Source organism: Achroia grisella, unplaced genomic scaffold (assembly GCF_030625045.1).
Source record: "Achroia grisella isolate CSIRO2021 unplaced genomic scaffold, CSIRO_AGI_Agris_v1 utg780, whole genome shotgun sequence".
NCBI classification, from domain to species: Eukaryota; Metazoa; Arthropoda; class Insecta; order Lepidoptera; family Pyralidae; genus Achroia; species Achroia grisella.
The window spans coordinates 6,225,259-6,242,293 of record NW_026713020.1 but is presented as its reverse complement, the minus strand read 5'-3'; the positions used below and the strand labels follow the sequence as shown (position 1 = coordinate 6,242,293).

The following is a 17,035-nucleotide window of genomic DNA, read 5'->3' as shown; positions in this document are numbered from 1 at the left end:
AAATTGTCCACTAACACAATTTAACACAAGAACCACCAATGTCTGATGTCACTTTTGAAACAGCCTTAAGACTTAAATATACGATTCAATGTGCATAAAGTTAAAATTTGCTGATATTTTAAAAGGAATAACAGTCCAAAAACAATTGTCACGAGCAGACCACCGGCTCGCGATTTTTAAGCTAACCGCGTAGGTGGCGCCCGCGCTTGCGTGGGCGGGCGGAAGTGAGAGCGTGGACTTGGAGACTTTGTATCTTTGTCTAACACTGTCAAAACACATAAGTCAAAAAGAAACGAACGATAGAATAATTCCGCAATGTCACAGATCACAAACTTGATACAACATAACCAAGGCTCTTCAGTTTATGACCACTTTCGGTTGATGTGACGCAATCGATTGGTAGTGCCAGACGAGTTAACATTACTGCATATGAGTCTTTCATTCAAAAATATGGTCATTACTTTGTGTAAGCGTATATTGCAAAAATAATATTCGAGTCACGTTTCATCCTACTTTCTGTCAATTATTTAAAACTAAATGAGTTAATAGTTATAAACAGGATTCCAATGATGACGATGGGAGATACATATACAATTAATTTAATCAAATCCTGCGTTTCGTCATCACGGTTTCATCTTACACATAATATGTCTCAAGTCACATTATTATACACAAAAATATGTAATGCGTAGGACGTAGATGCCTACTTTCACAAAAATCTGAGTTAGTACCTTGTTTTTGTCTCCTTGAATTTAGCCAACAGCGCAGTAAATAATAAAGGTCCAAGTAGTGACAGATGATACATGACTAATCTGACTTATCGCCATGTCTTGTTCTGCCTGATATATAGATTCATAAGGAACGTTAGTGTATAGTCAGAACTATCCATATTTTCAAATAGTCTTAATGATGCCTTATTAAAGTAAACCAATATATTCCGTGCTTGCAAATTGGAATGAGTACCTATATAGTTTAATTTCTATATCAAATTATGAACAAACAAAACTATATCAAATAACTAAACCAAATAAATCAGCCTCTCTAAGCGGTATAGTATATTTTAACCAGATTCATTTCTACTTATTATAGTTTAAAATAGCACTCCTATTCTCCTAGAACAGTATGTAATGTCTAGTAGTTTCAAAAAGGCAATTTAAATTATTCACGTATTTTTTCCAATTAAAACTATCAGTTTAAAGTAGAAAGAAAAATATAAACGTCTCTTTTATGTCTTTATGTCGTTACCGGCTGCGCATAGACAACTTGACTTAGAACAGTGGCAGTAAAGTTCCTGAGACAAGGACATTATAGAATTATAACTTTCTTCGTAAATAGAGATAGTAACTACGCTTTGTCCAGGGGTTTTATTATTATTATGTATAAAATTAGCAGTGTCGTGCGCCAAAAAACAGGCAGATTATTTTACATGTTACACACAACTCAAAGGTATATCACCTTACTTAATTTCTTACATGAAAGTGATTGGGACAAGAGTTGAATGCCATAACCTGAATTGAAGGAATTACTACATAATACACTTCAAAAATGTTAAATACAAATCATGACCATTTGTATATTATCTTATAAAGCCACCATATATATATTTTAATACAAGTACATAAAATAATAATAATATGTAATGTTCGTTAGTAAACAATTTTGAAAATTGAGATTATAATTTTGAAAAGATTTATAGAAATTGCTCGCTTGCGCTCGCCGCAGATGGACTGCGGCACACAAACTCGACATCAACCCGCGTACATCGTTGCAAGTTTACGAGGCAATCGACGAACCCAATGATCCAGGTCTTCTGGTATCCGCGGAATTCGCACCGACTTCCTAGCTTCTCTAGACTGATAGCTTTACAAACATTTAATTAAAGTCCATTCCGATCAACAAGTAAGGTGCAAAATAACCTTTGCACGATCTATTAAAAGTTGGTTTCACAAACCTCCATTGCCGTCCTTTCACGAGCATACCTTCGAAAACGAGATTCGAAAATATTTATAGAAGAAAAAAACAAACCGGTCCAAGTGATACAGTTTCTTAAAGAAAGGCCCGTAATTGTTAATGAAAGCAATTTCGGTAACTGGACTGATTAACACGACGGCGACAGGGATCGATAACGAATTAAGAAAACTGAACAGCCATGCGATATCGCGCAGATGAGGCACGATGTATCATTATACAACTTTAGATTCAAGACATGCCTGCAACGGTACGAGAACGGCTTTGCGAACACAATAATTCCGGAATATATCTAGTTAAATGAACCAACACGAGGAATACCGGTCATACATAAATCATGCGCGGGAGTACTCGAGAGTTGCGCACGCGTTTCTGTATAACAAACTCACGCATTAGACGATCAGCATTCGATGTGGAAGGACGTCGCCCACGCCTAGCCGAGATATACAACCATGAGCCGATACGCCGATCGAGTGATTATATCACCGTTTATGTAGGTGGCCTTATAAGGTTAATGTACAAAAACAATTAGTCAACCACAAAAGGTGTATAGAATAAGAGAATTTCTCACGTAGTCTGCTCCAGTGCCGGCGGAACTGATCCACAGCACGTTCTCTAGATTAGCATTTGAAAGCTCTTTGTTTGTAAGCTCGTCGATAGTTCAATAGAAAAAGTATGATGGATTGGTCGGTCACAAAGGCTAAGGATTTGTTTTCAGAGCTGAATAGAATCGAGTTAGCAGTGGACGCGCGTGGAATATATTATTCTTTGATGTCCATTTCCACGCTCGAGCCGGCTGTCTATATGTTAGAAGAACAAGTTGTTACAACGTCTAGTTACAAGAGTGTCAATTTTGCCAGCGCTATGGACACATCTATCTATGCGTTTCAATAGTGACAACTTTATTAAAATCGGATTAGTAACAATTTTTATTATATATTTTTTATACGGTGAAGTGAGTGAAAATTAACCTTGAGTTCTGTGCTATGCATTTAAAGTAACGAACGCATATACGTATATTTATTTAATAAATAAAACATGTACATATTACTATTTTAGACAACCAAATTCAAAAATATATAGGCATATATTAGTATTTCAATAACATAGACGCGACACAATTGAATAAAATTAACATTGGCTATTATATAGACCAAATTAAAACTAAAAGGAAGCTGTCAATCTATACATTATGCAACCTCATATAAATTGCATTTGATTACTGTCAAATAAACACGTCAGACGCTAGACGACGTACGATACTAGATCTACCGAACTGTCTGAGCGCGACATTACATTACACAAAGTTCAAAAACAAATGACAATATCATCTAAATATCTGGGCGAACAATCCCCAGTTCCCACGTACCTGTCACCGTCGGCATAGGTCTTTACACAGCCTATCGCCGCATCTACACTCCAGTGGACAATCGTCCTAACAAAGCCTCACCGACCACGCCGGCCCAATCATTTCCCACGCGGTAACGGTCGGACCCCACCTAGAAGGCTAGTTTGAATTTATAGACACGGAACATTAGACCCGAACGACATCCAATTCCAACTTCCCTCGATAACAAGTTCAGATGCTGTCTACGAAACCAGAAATGTATAAGACACGAGCGAACCAACTAGTACACCCAAAACGCCGCGCCGAGATCCCGATACAAAAGCCTGACCGATAAGTTGTACTCTTTCAATAACAGAAGAAAACATTGTTTGTTTGCGAACAATAATGTTAAAAATCATCTCCGAGGTTGAACAACGAACTATGACCAGTCTTGAGTTCAGTAATTTACTGTAACTGTATTGTTGGAGCGAACAAACACATTGAATACTACATAGAACATACAAAAACATATATAGTACTTCAACGAGTGATTTTATATTATAATCCATTTTAAAATATAATAAATAAGGTAAAATAACATAACTACAAATATATATAAAAAAGCTATTGGTGCAAGAAAAAATAAAAATAACGTCATACATTCTCGCCATTTTTAATCAGCGCGGCTCTTTCTTTTTTAATTGACATTTATTATTAACTGATATAAATATTGAATACATTACATACATTCTTTGCTGTAATGACTGTTTTATGAAAATAATTTTCTAAAAGGAATCTAAATCGTATATTCTGAAGGTCTATTTTCAATACGGAAAATATTTGCTTTGAATGTGACGCAACAACTACCAAATAAAATATTCCTTATAGATAATAAAGAGTTACCTTGTTCGGTGAAATATTTACACGAGAGTTAAATAGCCCATATTCCAGTGGCCTATATTCCCGTGAATGTTTCGTGCATAAGATTTGATGTACTGTAACACAATATGCGCGGCCGGTGTGCGGTGACGCTGCGCGCGCGCAGTTTACGCTATTTTCGGAGCGCGCCTAATTTTAACCATGTGCGTCTCCCAGTCTAGTTTTAGGAAGTGGGCCGGTTTGGATTCGCCGAATCAATCTGAACCCAGATTTATAACGTCTGATTCCATATCGACTTTTGATCATTCGTGAATACCGAAAACAGATTACAATAAACATTCTAATGACTAACTTTACTGGCTCTATTTGGAAAAACAGTTTCAATTATTCAATAAGTGTTTCATTCAGTCTTTTATGGACATGAGTTGAAAAAAATATTATGGGTAAGGTATATTTAAACTCTACATGTAAAAGATTTATAATGACTACCCGAACGTTCTATAACCATGGATACAATAAATTATAGAACCATTATAAAACAGCCTATTCTATAGACCGGTGTAGCTGTGAACAGCTGCATCTATCTACTTAATTGTACTAGCAAAAAGAGTGTCTTGGCGTTCGCTAAAAATACCTACACGTTCTAACCATTACGCTCTGTCCATGCTGAGAATAAAAAATCACAATACGCCCTATTCTCGGCTTTGCATTTATTTTTAATTACAACAAAACTAAATTATATCTATTCGATTCTTATATGATGCAACTATCGAGTTGTCAATCAACATAGCCATCGCAGATGTTCGCGGATTACGCAACTGGATAATCGCAGTCCAATTATCGAAATGACACAGACATACGCCATATAGAGGTAGACGATACACTCCCGGTATAATCTATAATGGATGAGGCGCGTCCAGCGTCAATCCAGTAAACGAGATCGCATAAGCACAGGCGCATACATAACTAAACGGGCTAGGACAATCGATGCCCTATTCATTAATCGAATTAAGCATGATTGGTTAATCGGAACGCGTCGATGGGAGCCGCGAATAAATTTCAATTAGAGCAATCAGGACGGTCACTCGCGGAAGTTCTGGAGATGGACCGGGATAGCGATCTTGCGCCATGCATACAAAGCTCCCATGTCGAGTGCATACAAAAGAGGACCTCCAGTGCAAATCATTAGAATTGCGGTAAGTGAGATGTGTGTAGAATTATGTACCGATCCTAGACTAAGATAATAGCGTTGAGGTTTACCATTGGCTAGATTGCTTGTCGTTGTCGCCTATCAGCGACAAGTTTTAAACAAATACTTGCGTAGATAAATAAGGGGGTCGCTGTAAATGTTCCATGTGATGAGCGAGAATGATGTACAATGTAAATGACATTGCATTAATTTTCGAGTGACCGCAAGTTGTGACATCATCTGGCGCTGCGATGGATCTTTGTACGCCAATTTGTAAGCGACGACATAAACCGTGAATGTAACGAAGCCCCTAAACAACGAAATAAGCGAGCGCATCAACTCGAACCTCGCGAAATATCTCAACGGTTGACATGCCGACAACCCAAGAAGCTAACTCTGAGTTTACATTCGCCGACGTAACGAGGGGAGCCGCCAGCTCGCCCATTGTATTTATGCCTTAAACACAATTTATTTATTCGGTAAACATTACGGAGACACAAAATCTTGTCCATAAATACATGTGAAAGCACATATCAAGTATCGGAATGCAAACGGCGGGGCTCGTGTCTGAATTATGCAACAGAACGGCGCGGGCGCAGGCTTGCCGTAATAGTGCACAGAGTGCTCGCTGTCAGTGGACGCAACTCCTAAAATAATGCGCCAGATAAGAGTGCCGCGTGTTTACTATAAACGCCGCAACCTAATTTCCTTGATGGCGGTCCATTACAATCTCTCAAGTAATGACATTTTTTTTCAGCGAGATTCCATGGAACGTATTGACATACGTTACACGTTCTCAATTAGTAAGCTGATCCATTACCTGAATGACGGCGCGAATCGAATTTACGACGGTCATTGCTCTTGCGGAAATTTCACTAAATTGGAAATACTGCTTGAACGACAACGGTGGAATCTCTTCATTTGTCCAGCCGCCATGGACACGACAAAGGCGGTTTGCGAATATTGCCCTTATGTTGGATTAACGGTGGGTCCATCGATCTTGCGCCCGGGTGGTCGTCGGTGCGACGTTAATTACAGGGGAGGACCGATCATTTAATGTGAATTTCGCAAACATTAAACAATTTACAAAAAAATTTAACCGTCGGTGCGTTCACGCGTCGAATAATAAATTAATGATCGCACCAGCCGCAACACCGTGTCGACAATTTAAGCGCATCTTACCCAATGTGTAACCTGAAAAACTCAGCCCATTGGTAGGTGCATCGGACACCAACTCCTTAAGGATTTTTGTAAAAACAACAAAACAATACTACAATCAAAACAAACGTATGTAACATAGAACAATAGCTTTAGAATAACATTCATTAGAAGCTGATCAGACATAGAAGAAAGTCGGGTCGATAATGTTGTACCTAATCCTAAAACCACACGCGGTGACGATTACAAGGCACCTATTAGTCAAATTAGCTTTATTGTTGGAGCCCGTCAGGCTTGCACAAGACAACCAATCGGCTTACAGGCAGACAATTATGTGGGCATATTAGCTAGCACAATACGATGAGTCAACAGAAATTGCGTCTTGGGCGTTTATCAAAACAATAGTATTGATAAGTTAATAAAGCTAGGTGCGAGACTAACGAGCGATTACTGAGCAACGTTGAGAACAGACGCGCGCCCCATGCGAACGGAATACGTTAGTGGCCGAGCGTGAGTCACCAAGCCGCTATTGGAAAGGCAAGCCAAAGCTTGATTGTCAACGTCTAAAAAAGATTAAGAATTTACGACTCGTGTCGACAATTTCTATTACTGGTGACGGTTATCATTTAAAACTAGATATAACAAAGCACGAATACTAAAACAGTGTGAAAGAAATAATTACGTATCCTATATACAAGTTGCCTGCACTAAAAGCGAAATCTGATGAGTACAATTACGAAACGCGAACTCGATTAGGAATACAAGCGAAGCGAGGGCACTGACCGACTTCCACATTTATACCGCTAATTCATGCACAAGAGCATCTGCATCCTACGAGCAGTATTACGCCAAACATCAGCCACAGAACAGGGTTATGGCTGATACCGTTTATATTCACAGAACAGACGCCTCAGTTGACATTTGTTACACACAGAGAATACGTAAAGAATGATATTTATGTAAACGACTTTGCAGTGATGACAGGTGAAATCGTTCCTAGAGAAAAAGCGAAATATACCGCCTTTGAATTATAAAACATGCACATAGTACAGTGATCCTAACTTACGTGATAAATCCACAAAAATAGACAAAATAAATAGTATATAAAAATGACGATAATAATTATTATAAAATCGATCACGGGACGCACTTATCATTCAGAATTGTAATTACGGCGAGAGAATTTCAATCGAATCAAATTATCGATGGTGCGTAAACAATAATGATCGATATCGGTGCGGACATGCTATTTCCATACGTCAAACCTAAACGGGTACGAATGTACCACCTGAAGAAGAGAGATTTTTATCAAACCGAACGCGAAACGAAAGATTCGATACAATCGATTTCAACATATCGGAGCTGACAAGATATTTGAGGTCGGAGGCGAAGGCGCAGTGGGCGCCGGATGAGTTCGAAATTAAAACAATATGCAAATGAGAAGTGAGAATTAATCGTTCGGTGCAATTGATGCGACGGCAACAGGAGCAGCTACTGGGTACAAATCGATGAATAAATAGTGTCCGATTAGCGACGCAAGGTGCGTTCAGCGTTTAATGGATGAATCGAATCTGAGCGACTCAATGAGTCGACACGGCGCACGGACCGTATTTGGAGTACAGTTCAGTTGTACGTTTCATTGATTAACTGCTCGCGTGAACACGTCTATATGGACTGCATTAAAGGTGATAGTGTTCGAAATTGAATTTAGAAATGTAAATTACTTGGAGTTGAGTCGATAGTTACATTTATGAGTATCGATGTGAAAGCCCCCGCTTTACACCGATTGATTTCCCTAGTACCATGCTAGCGGGCGCCAAGCTTGACAGGGGAATTTATAATAATCACCAACGGTACCACCGAAAGTAATTTTCAATTAAGTTTCTAGATAATCCGGATCAGGCGGAGCAGCTGAGGACTTAGAACCCGAGGCGACAGCGCACTACACCCTTCTTAATTAGAAACTGTATCCACTCTCACTGGTAAACAACCTTGCGAAACCTTTGACATTGGATGTTAGATCTAATAATTTAATAATAAAAGAACACTCCTAACGTTACAGTAACTGCTAATTTACTATTCTCCTACATATCAAGACTTGATTATGATTGCTTTAAATGTTCACACAAGTGTTTAAAAAACGCTATTCACTATATTAGAATGTAATACGATTGACTTCCTTCAATTTCGAGGATAATCGACGTTATTAAGCACCTCGTTTGGTATATGTGTATACGGACTTTTTACAGAAGCGTCAGATGAAAGGCCGATTCATTGATCATAATGAATGAATAGATACCAACCGCTCCTACTTCCGAGGCGTTAGCGTCAGTCCAAACCGTAAAACCGGTTAGTCGCGTTAATTATAAACCGATTTTAAATCTGATTATTTCGCTACCGAATCGATTTCGACATCTCTATGCTGATCATCAATTTCATTGATAGATTTTCGACTCGGGTGATTGATTAAACTATCTTGATTAAATCGATTTGAAGTTTTGTAATAAAAAAAGTTAACGTTCTTGTATTCCATATTTACATAACTTTTTCTTATTACTTACTCTCAATCTGTATTTTGATGTAATTCGTATACAGAAGCATGCAATTTTGACAGATATTAATTAATATAACGCGTGTTTTACACTGAACGGTATCTGTGGCTATACGAATCGATCTGTCATGTTAGTCATATACGAGATTCGCTTACGAGATGGAGAGAAATTCGTCGACTCTCAGGCTCAAATTACAAAAATTCAGATTCTCGGAATCGCTTCGCTGCTCGAATCCTCGTCGCCCGGCACACGGTTCACGGAAATTATTCTATTCATCATATATTTACAAATATATTAACAAAATAGTTTATTCATTGTATATTATTCTTTTTCTTATTAATCTAAATATGCGTTCACTTGTAAACTCTGTATTTTAAGTACTTTTACTATTAAGTACACATTTTTTAATATACTACACATCAGACTCTAAATCTGATTTCATCCTGATCCTGAATTTTCCGTACAATGTGTAATTGTATATATAATGTAATCCAAGTTTGATCCTAAATTTTGCCCGGACGTGTAAATTCTACTTGCTGAAAGTAGTCTGATTTCTATGAAGCTAAGAATTTGTACCAATTATATTAAAATTGCATAGAAAACAGTTCATTAAATTGGTATCTATAATGCCACTGATGAACACAAAAGGTTTAAGCAAAAGAAAAGTACTTAAAAACTAGATATTAACAAAGTTTACAAGTAAATTCGCTACAATTAACCTAACCTAGAACGTGACTATTTCGTTAATCCAGTCGAAATGTCCTCTCCGTGAGGAATGATCGATATCCAATACCAAATAGAGATTTACTCTAGCGCCATCAGACTACCGTTGAGGATGATGGGACATGTGGGGGTGAGATAAATGAGAATGGGGGTAGGGCTGCAGTGGGAGCGGCGATGGGCACGGTGCATGTTGATGGTATTGCTGCAGCGGCGACGGGGCCAACCCTGAGTGGTGTTCGATAGGGTACTGCGCGGAGCTTGCATACGCCAATTGCCTCACCTTCATGTCGTCGTCAACTACGTTATAGGTCAGCTCGGTCTCCTCGAAGCCTGTGGCCGCCATCCGCTGTTCGCTGGTCGTCGGCGGATCAGGTGAGTTCAGACATGTCTGGATCAACCTCTTGCCGGCGTCTGATGTTATCATAGGTTGAAGTTTCCTCGTCGCGAAGGTGTAAACGTGTCCCGTCTCGGACGCTACTAGCAGCATCACTTGAGTGCCCGTCAGCGTTGATAGTTCATAAGCCTGAAAACAAACAATTCGTTAATTAGTACCATGGAATGTTATCTTATCATTCATACGTCATACATAAATATAAACTTCTTCATATTATTTGCGAAATCTACTCGTATTTAAATTGTATAGAATAGTTTCGTACACGTTCTCTCACACTGTGAGAACGTGTGAATCTATGTATTAATATAGTATGTATTAGTCTATAGAATATCTGTTATATTGAACATTATATATATTAATAATAACAATAATATCACAGGACAATTTACATAGTCCCAGGTTTAACAGAGCTTGTCTTGTGGGTACACAACAGATATAAATACTTAATTACATTTTTTTGTAAACACATCTTCCTAATATAACCGTGAGCATGGATAGATGTATGAATATTTTTCGTTATTTCAAGAACTACTGAAAGGATTTTAATGTATTTTGAAACTAATATAGCTGGTACATCAAAATAGCTCTTAAGCTATAATTTTAAAAGACAGTATATAAATTTGGGAAACATATAATGATAAAAGTCAAGTAAGCCGGATGCAGACGAAGTTGCGCGGGCAATCTAGTACTAATATACACAGAAAACATACTCATGAATACAAATATCTGTACCGTGCAAGGAACCGAACCTGCGACCATCAGAAGTAAGACGGTGTGCTAAATCGTTAGATTAATATTTCGTATGACCGATTTCTTATTCTTACATATAAAACCATTGTTTTGCAAACATGTGGAATTTGCATAAACTCAAGACCACCTACTTTCACAGAATCATGAATGATTTTACGCCACATACCATAAAATTTGCAAGTCCATCATGTATTTCGTACACGTGGGTGTGGCAACAGCCGACACTGGATGGTAAATGACCAAAGTGGTATACGGTTGGTAACATCAAAGTGAAACTTTAGGGTAACATCGGCATCCTAAAAGTGTCGACCTTTCACCTCTCCCACGCTACTAATACGTAAGCAAACCACACTTTCGGGAGCAATCTTACGCTCTCACGGCAATCTTTGTGTATGCAAGACGAATTATCACACCCACTGGCGCCCAACCACCCACACCACGAGTACCGCGTTATCAAAACCTGCGACACATTCCAATCTCAACTCCACCGCTAACAAATTAAGAGCCAAATACGAACAAATTGAAATCTCGGTAATTTGTCGCGCACAGCGCAATTGACAAAACTCCAGTAGCTCGAACACTAACTCAAATTAATGCCAATTGAATTCTAACCCTTACAGTGTTGACAATAAAACCTCATTTAGCACCGTTTTCTGTGGTTTCATGTAAATTTGTATTGACTAGAGATAAATTTGCTTTTCCATTATTTAATAGGTTGTGGTCGCGACACAATTCGCTTCACTTATCAGTCATGTGGTAACGGCCCCCTGTGTACACAAACTTGTGTATTATTCAATTTAAAACTTTATTGTTTATTACGTAAAGATCATTCTTTGTTCATGCATGTAATGAATTGAGTTTATCGTTGTTTTCTTATAAAGTTTGGAAGTTAACGCCTTATAAATATGTTTGAGGTTTGATGTCGTCTATAGACCATGTGGATTGCATAAGATTGATAAACATATTTATCGTTGTCTTGTATTATATGATTCTTAATTTAATTTAAATCTGAAGTAATTAAAAAATACAACTATATCTTATTTCAGAATAAGTCTATACGTGTAATAAAAATGCAACTGTACATGGCAGATATAAAATAACTATCGTTTGGGGACTTTATTAATGTCATAGAACACGAAACAATTAATGTTATAATTTTTGTCTGTTAACTAGATGTTCCAAATTCGAATGCTTAAGTAATTTATACTGATTTAGAATCCGATCATTTCTGCCACCATATTACTAGACTTTCGAAATTCAAATACTTAAGTACTATGTATTGATTTAGCCTTCGATCACTTCTGCCACCTGATTACCAGACGTTCGAAATTCCAATACTTAGGTAAGTACTATGTACTGATTTAGCATCCGATCACTTCTACCATCTGATTACTAGATGTTCGAAATTCAAATACTTAAGTACTATATACTGATTTAGCCTCCGATCACTTCTACCATCTGATTACTAAACGTTCGAAATTCAAATATTTAAATAATCTGTACTGATTTAGCATCCGATCACTACTACCACCTGATTACTAGACGTTCGAAATTCAAACGATGAAGTAATCTGATGTAGTTTAATTTAAAAAACGTAACGACTATTGGAACTCCACAGCTCTCGCAACCTTTGGAATGACAGTAAAGTTCGGAATAGGGTCAGTGAGCGTTCAATCAATTCTGACATGCGACTGGGAGATTATTGAAGTGACTGTTACCGTAACATGTGATATTTTATCGATATCGATCACTCCAGTGTTGTTCTCATAACGTAACTTGTTCTTTGAAAAAAGATTGCTTCTCAATTTTGACTAGACACGTACTCGTATACATATTACACAATGAATACAAGATTCAAGGACTGAAAGAATATATTTACATTAGAATATCAATATATAGCAAAAACTTAATACCGAAGGAGTATGAATCGCACACAGTTTATATAAAGTTAGAGTGCAAAATGCAATTTTTTTTAACATGCATAAAAATACATGAAATCAATAACAAAAATATTACATACCATACTATTTATTTGACACAAACATGCATAGAAATAGACTCTATATATGACAATAAAAATTTAATAATGTTCCAACTTATAATTTAATTGTGATCGAATTTCGACCATTGGGGGCCACTAGTATTAGTAATTAAGTATAATATCAGGTCGAAACTGTCAGCACATTGACATTTAACAAAATATAAACTAAATCTTCTCAAACATTACTCCATTTGAATATAAACAATAAACATATAGTATAAATAAAAATGAAATAAAATAGTGTACGGATAAAAAAACTAAAGAGCAATGCAAACATTGATTCGAAATATGAATTAGACATTAATATATAAATATTTTATATAAAAATATTATACATTTATATATATATATATATAGTATATACATATAAATGTAACGTCATAATTTTGTTTCGTAGTAGTTTGTAAAAAAATATTGTACAAGTGCTTTTATAAATTACTGTCGAATCCAGTGCAGGAAAAATCAGAATACACTGAAAGTCAATTACTTACTACAAAGTATTCTGAACTCAAAATCTTATCACATAAGAGCCTAGTTTAGGCAAATTGATGAGGACAAACACGTTCCGCGTCCATTCGCCCAAATGATTGATGATAGCACTGTAATTAGCGAATTTACTCCTTGCCTTGCATAGTGACACCAGCTCCAGTGCCACTGTTAATCACTCAAATATAACCCTTATGTTAACGTAACAGGATTGACATTAACAGCGCTATTATAATTCAGTCAAAACAGTGCCGAAATGACAATTACAAATGTACCTTTAATGAGGTTCGTTGTTAAATGTGATTAATGAAGACGCAGTGAAATTTTAGTGATCACACGACAATCTTAAGGGTTAATTAAAAAAAAATACCAACACTGATCTTTCGAAAGATTCAAAGATTCAAATCGTTACCAAATATAGTCTGTGCTATTTGACCTTTGACTGTATGGGATTAATTCTTTAGCATCAATTGCTCAAATGCTATGATATTAATTTCTTGCATTCAAAAATAGAATCTTTCAATGATTGAATCATTAAGTGAGGTCAAAGGAAACGCGGGGGCGTAAATGTTGTACACAAGGAGGGTCAATTATATCTTATATGTTAATTAAAGTGAATATAAAAATTTAAAAGTTACAACACTGATGTCGAGTATCGCGTAGGACAAACATGTTTTAAAGTACCTTTGCTTTAAGAATTTATTAAAAAAAAAGACAATATTGAAACTCGTCAAAATTTGTATGAGACAAAAAACGGTCGAGTATTTTATGATACGGACATTATCTGCGATTTGGTCATGACATATGTATGATAATATTACATTATCATAAATAATACCTGTATAAATATATAATCCAATAAATGATAATGTAATAACCTCCTTTCAATTTGTTTTACGGTGCACGTATGAATGGTCCTAATTAAGTTAACGATATAAACGTTCTGCCACAATTTATATATTTATGACTTTACAGCAATAAATATGTGCTACTGTATTAAGAATAGCGTCAAATTAAATTTCGTCAAATTATACGGTTATTTTTACACATCGTATATTTGTAGTACGTATAATAATTATTATTAGTTGATTAAACCGTAAAATATTACGGCATCGGTATTCTTGCGGTTTAGCACACCGCTTTGGTCGGAGGTTCGATTCCTCGCACGCTGCAAACATTTTTCTCACGAGTTTTAATTTTTTGTATCAATCTGGGTGTTTTTTATATATATTATTAAGTATGTATTAAAAAAAAATATATAAAGTTATATAAGCTGTTTAATATCCATAACACAAGCTGTTCCTAGTCCCACTAGATGAAAAGTTGATATTATTTTTAAATATAGTATTAAATTTACCTATAATGCTGTCGATGGCCACATTGGTACATGCATTAAACAACATGTATTCTAGATTTTTCTATTGACTTAAAAATATGTTAAACATCTACAGATCGTAAGTCAGTTTATTATATCTGTACAGTTCCCTCAAAATTACTTTAAGTTGAGGGAATAGGTTATAAAGATTAACTGAGCAAACAATCGGGTAACTGCTTCACTTAGCCGCTGACCTCTGTGTAGGGTTGTCACTTTTTTTGTAAAGTTTTTCAGATATAATCAATATTTTATTTTTATTAGAAAATCTGAGTAGTACCTATTTAGGAAAAAAATATCTATAATCTAGTTAACTATATATTTAATACAATCCTTGGTCGATATTCTATGCATATTATGCCTGTATTTAAACAAATAAGTGTATTTAAGTATATGTATCATTTTCCTAGTACCAATAAAACAAATTCTGCTTATATTGGGACTAGATGGCGCCGTGTGAGTTGTCCGCGATTATTTTTTTTCTTATTACGTTCTTGAAATAATTGCGTATTATAATATAGAGATGTTCTATACTATTTGTATGAAAGCTTGTACAGATGACGTACAAACTTTCATCCCCTATTATTCGTCCTATACAACCCTCATCCCCTGTTATTCGTCGTATACAAATTATCAAGACATAATCTACATAGATGAGAAAACCCAGCAAACGGATATATATAATATACAGGAGCTACCGCCGTATATGCCGAATCAATTATACGGCCCCCTGACCACAGGGGCCCCAAACGTTCATAAGCAATCAAAATTTTCCCAATTTTTTCTTTATTTCACAAATAACAAAATTAAAAAAAGATATTTTTTTCCGCATCAAAGCCGAAAAAAAGGCAAGGAGAGTGTATATTTAATTTGAATTGTTTGTACAAATTTTGATAAAAGTAACAGATAGATAATTATGATGAATAAATATTTCTTTTTTTTAATTTGATACAATTTTTTTTGTGAGAAAACTTTACCCTTCGTTAGGGCCCAAAAACAAATTTTTATACGGGGCCTGGCACGCTACGCTTCTGATAATATATATATATGTTTATAGTTATATATACGACATATTATATTTATATTAATGTCTTTAATCAATTTTGTGACTCAACACCGTAAGCAGGTAATATTTTTTGTCTAATATCCGTCACATAACTAGATATATGTACGGTGATTTAATTGAGTTCTTTCATATGACCACGCCTAAGGCGAGTATACACTATCGTTACACTGTTACAACAATTCGCCATGTTTTAATATATATCGCAGGAGGGAAGGGGGATAGTAATGTGGAATATTAACCCCATTGCTGGCAATGTACCATACGATACCCCCGGGAAACCATCGTGATGAATTCCTGGTGAATTTGCCACGATGGGCTACCTGTCCTGACCTCATGCTCATCTTATCATCTTCCACTGGTGCCTTCCAATTTAAGCACTTTTGAATGTTTAGTTATTAAACCAATTGGTTGTGTATTTAATAGTTTAATTCTATTGAATTAGAGCTAGTTGGTGATTTGTATTCACACATTTCAACCTAAAAATGTAAAGTTACAACGATTATTTAAAAGAACTACACACAAGTATCTTGCTCGTTCTTCTTGTGATGTGACAGCTTTCCGAATGAGCGGTAGATTAAGAAAATAAGTATGGCTATTTTAAGTTTATTTGAATAAATAATATTGTATTCTATTTTATTATAGTAACATATATTTATTCAATCGCCATATTCAAATTTCAGAATGATCTAACAAGGTTAAGTGCGATCAGCAGGTGTGTACAAAGCTTATCAACAAAACTAAATGAAAATCGCTTTCTCTATAATCCCTTTAAAATAAGAAACCACCATTACGCAAGTTAATCCGTATATATTAATTACATATTTAGTTTAATTAGGTAACACTGACATATCGACACGGACTGAATTTGTTTTTGTAAAGCGGCGTTGCAAAAACGGATAATGTGCTCCAGTTATGTCAAGAGTGATTGTAAAATTACATATGTGTAACAAAATAAACGAAACCCGTTTGTTTTGGGAGCGATCCTTCCCGCACGAAAGTTTCGGCTGCGTAAGTACAGTCGGCGCGGATTTTCTTACTTAAACGAAAAAGCAAATATGACAAATACTACTAAACATCACCTGTAAAGTAAGTAATACTGTACAACTTAACATTAACGACACTTAACTTTG

The 17,035-nt window shown here is 36.0% G+C and overlaps 1 protein-coding gene across 2 annotated transcripts in view; it reads right to left on the bottom strand.

Moving 5' to 3' along the window:
• LOC131851120 (serum response factor homolog) overlaps positions 1-17,035 on the bottom strand; it is a 315,325-nt gene that overhangs the window by 273,215 nt on the left and 25,075 nt on the right. For both annotated transcript variants that reach the window (XM_059201553.1, XM_059201552.1), the window contains exon 2: positions 10,077-10,319. In XM_059201553.1, the coding sequence (XP_059057536.1) occupies positions 10,077-10,319 (243 nt within the window). The remainder of the gene's footprint in view (positions 1-10,076; positions 10,320-17,035) is intronic.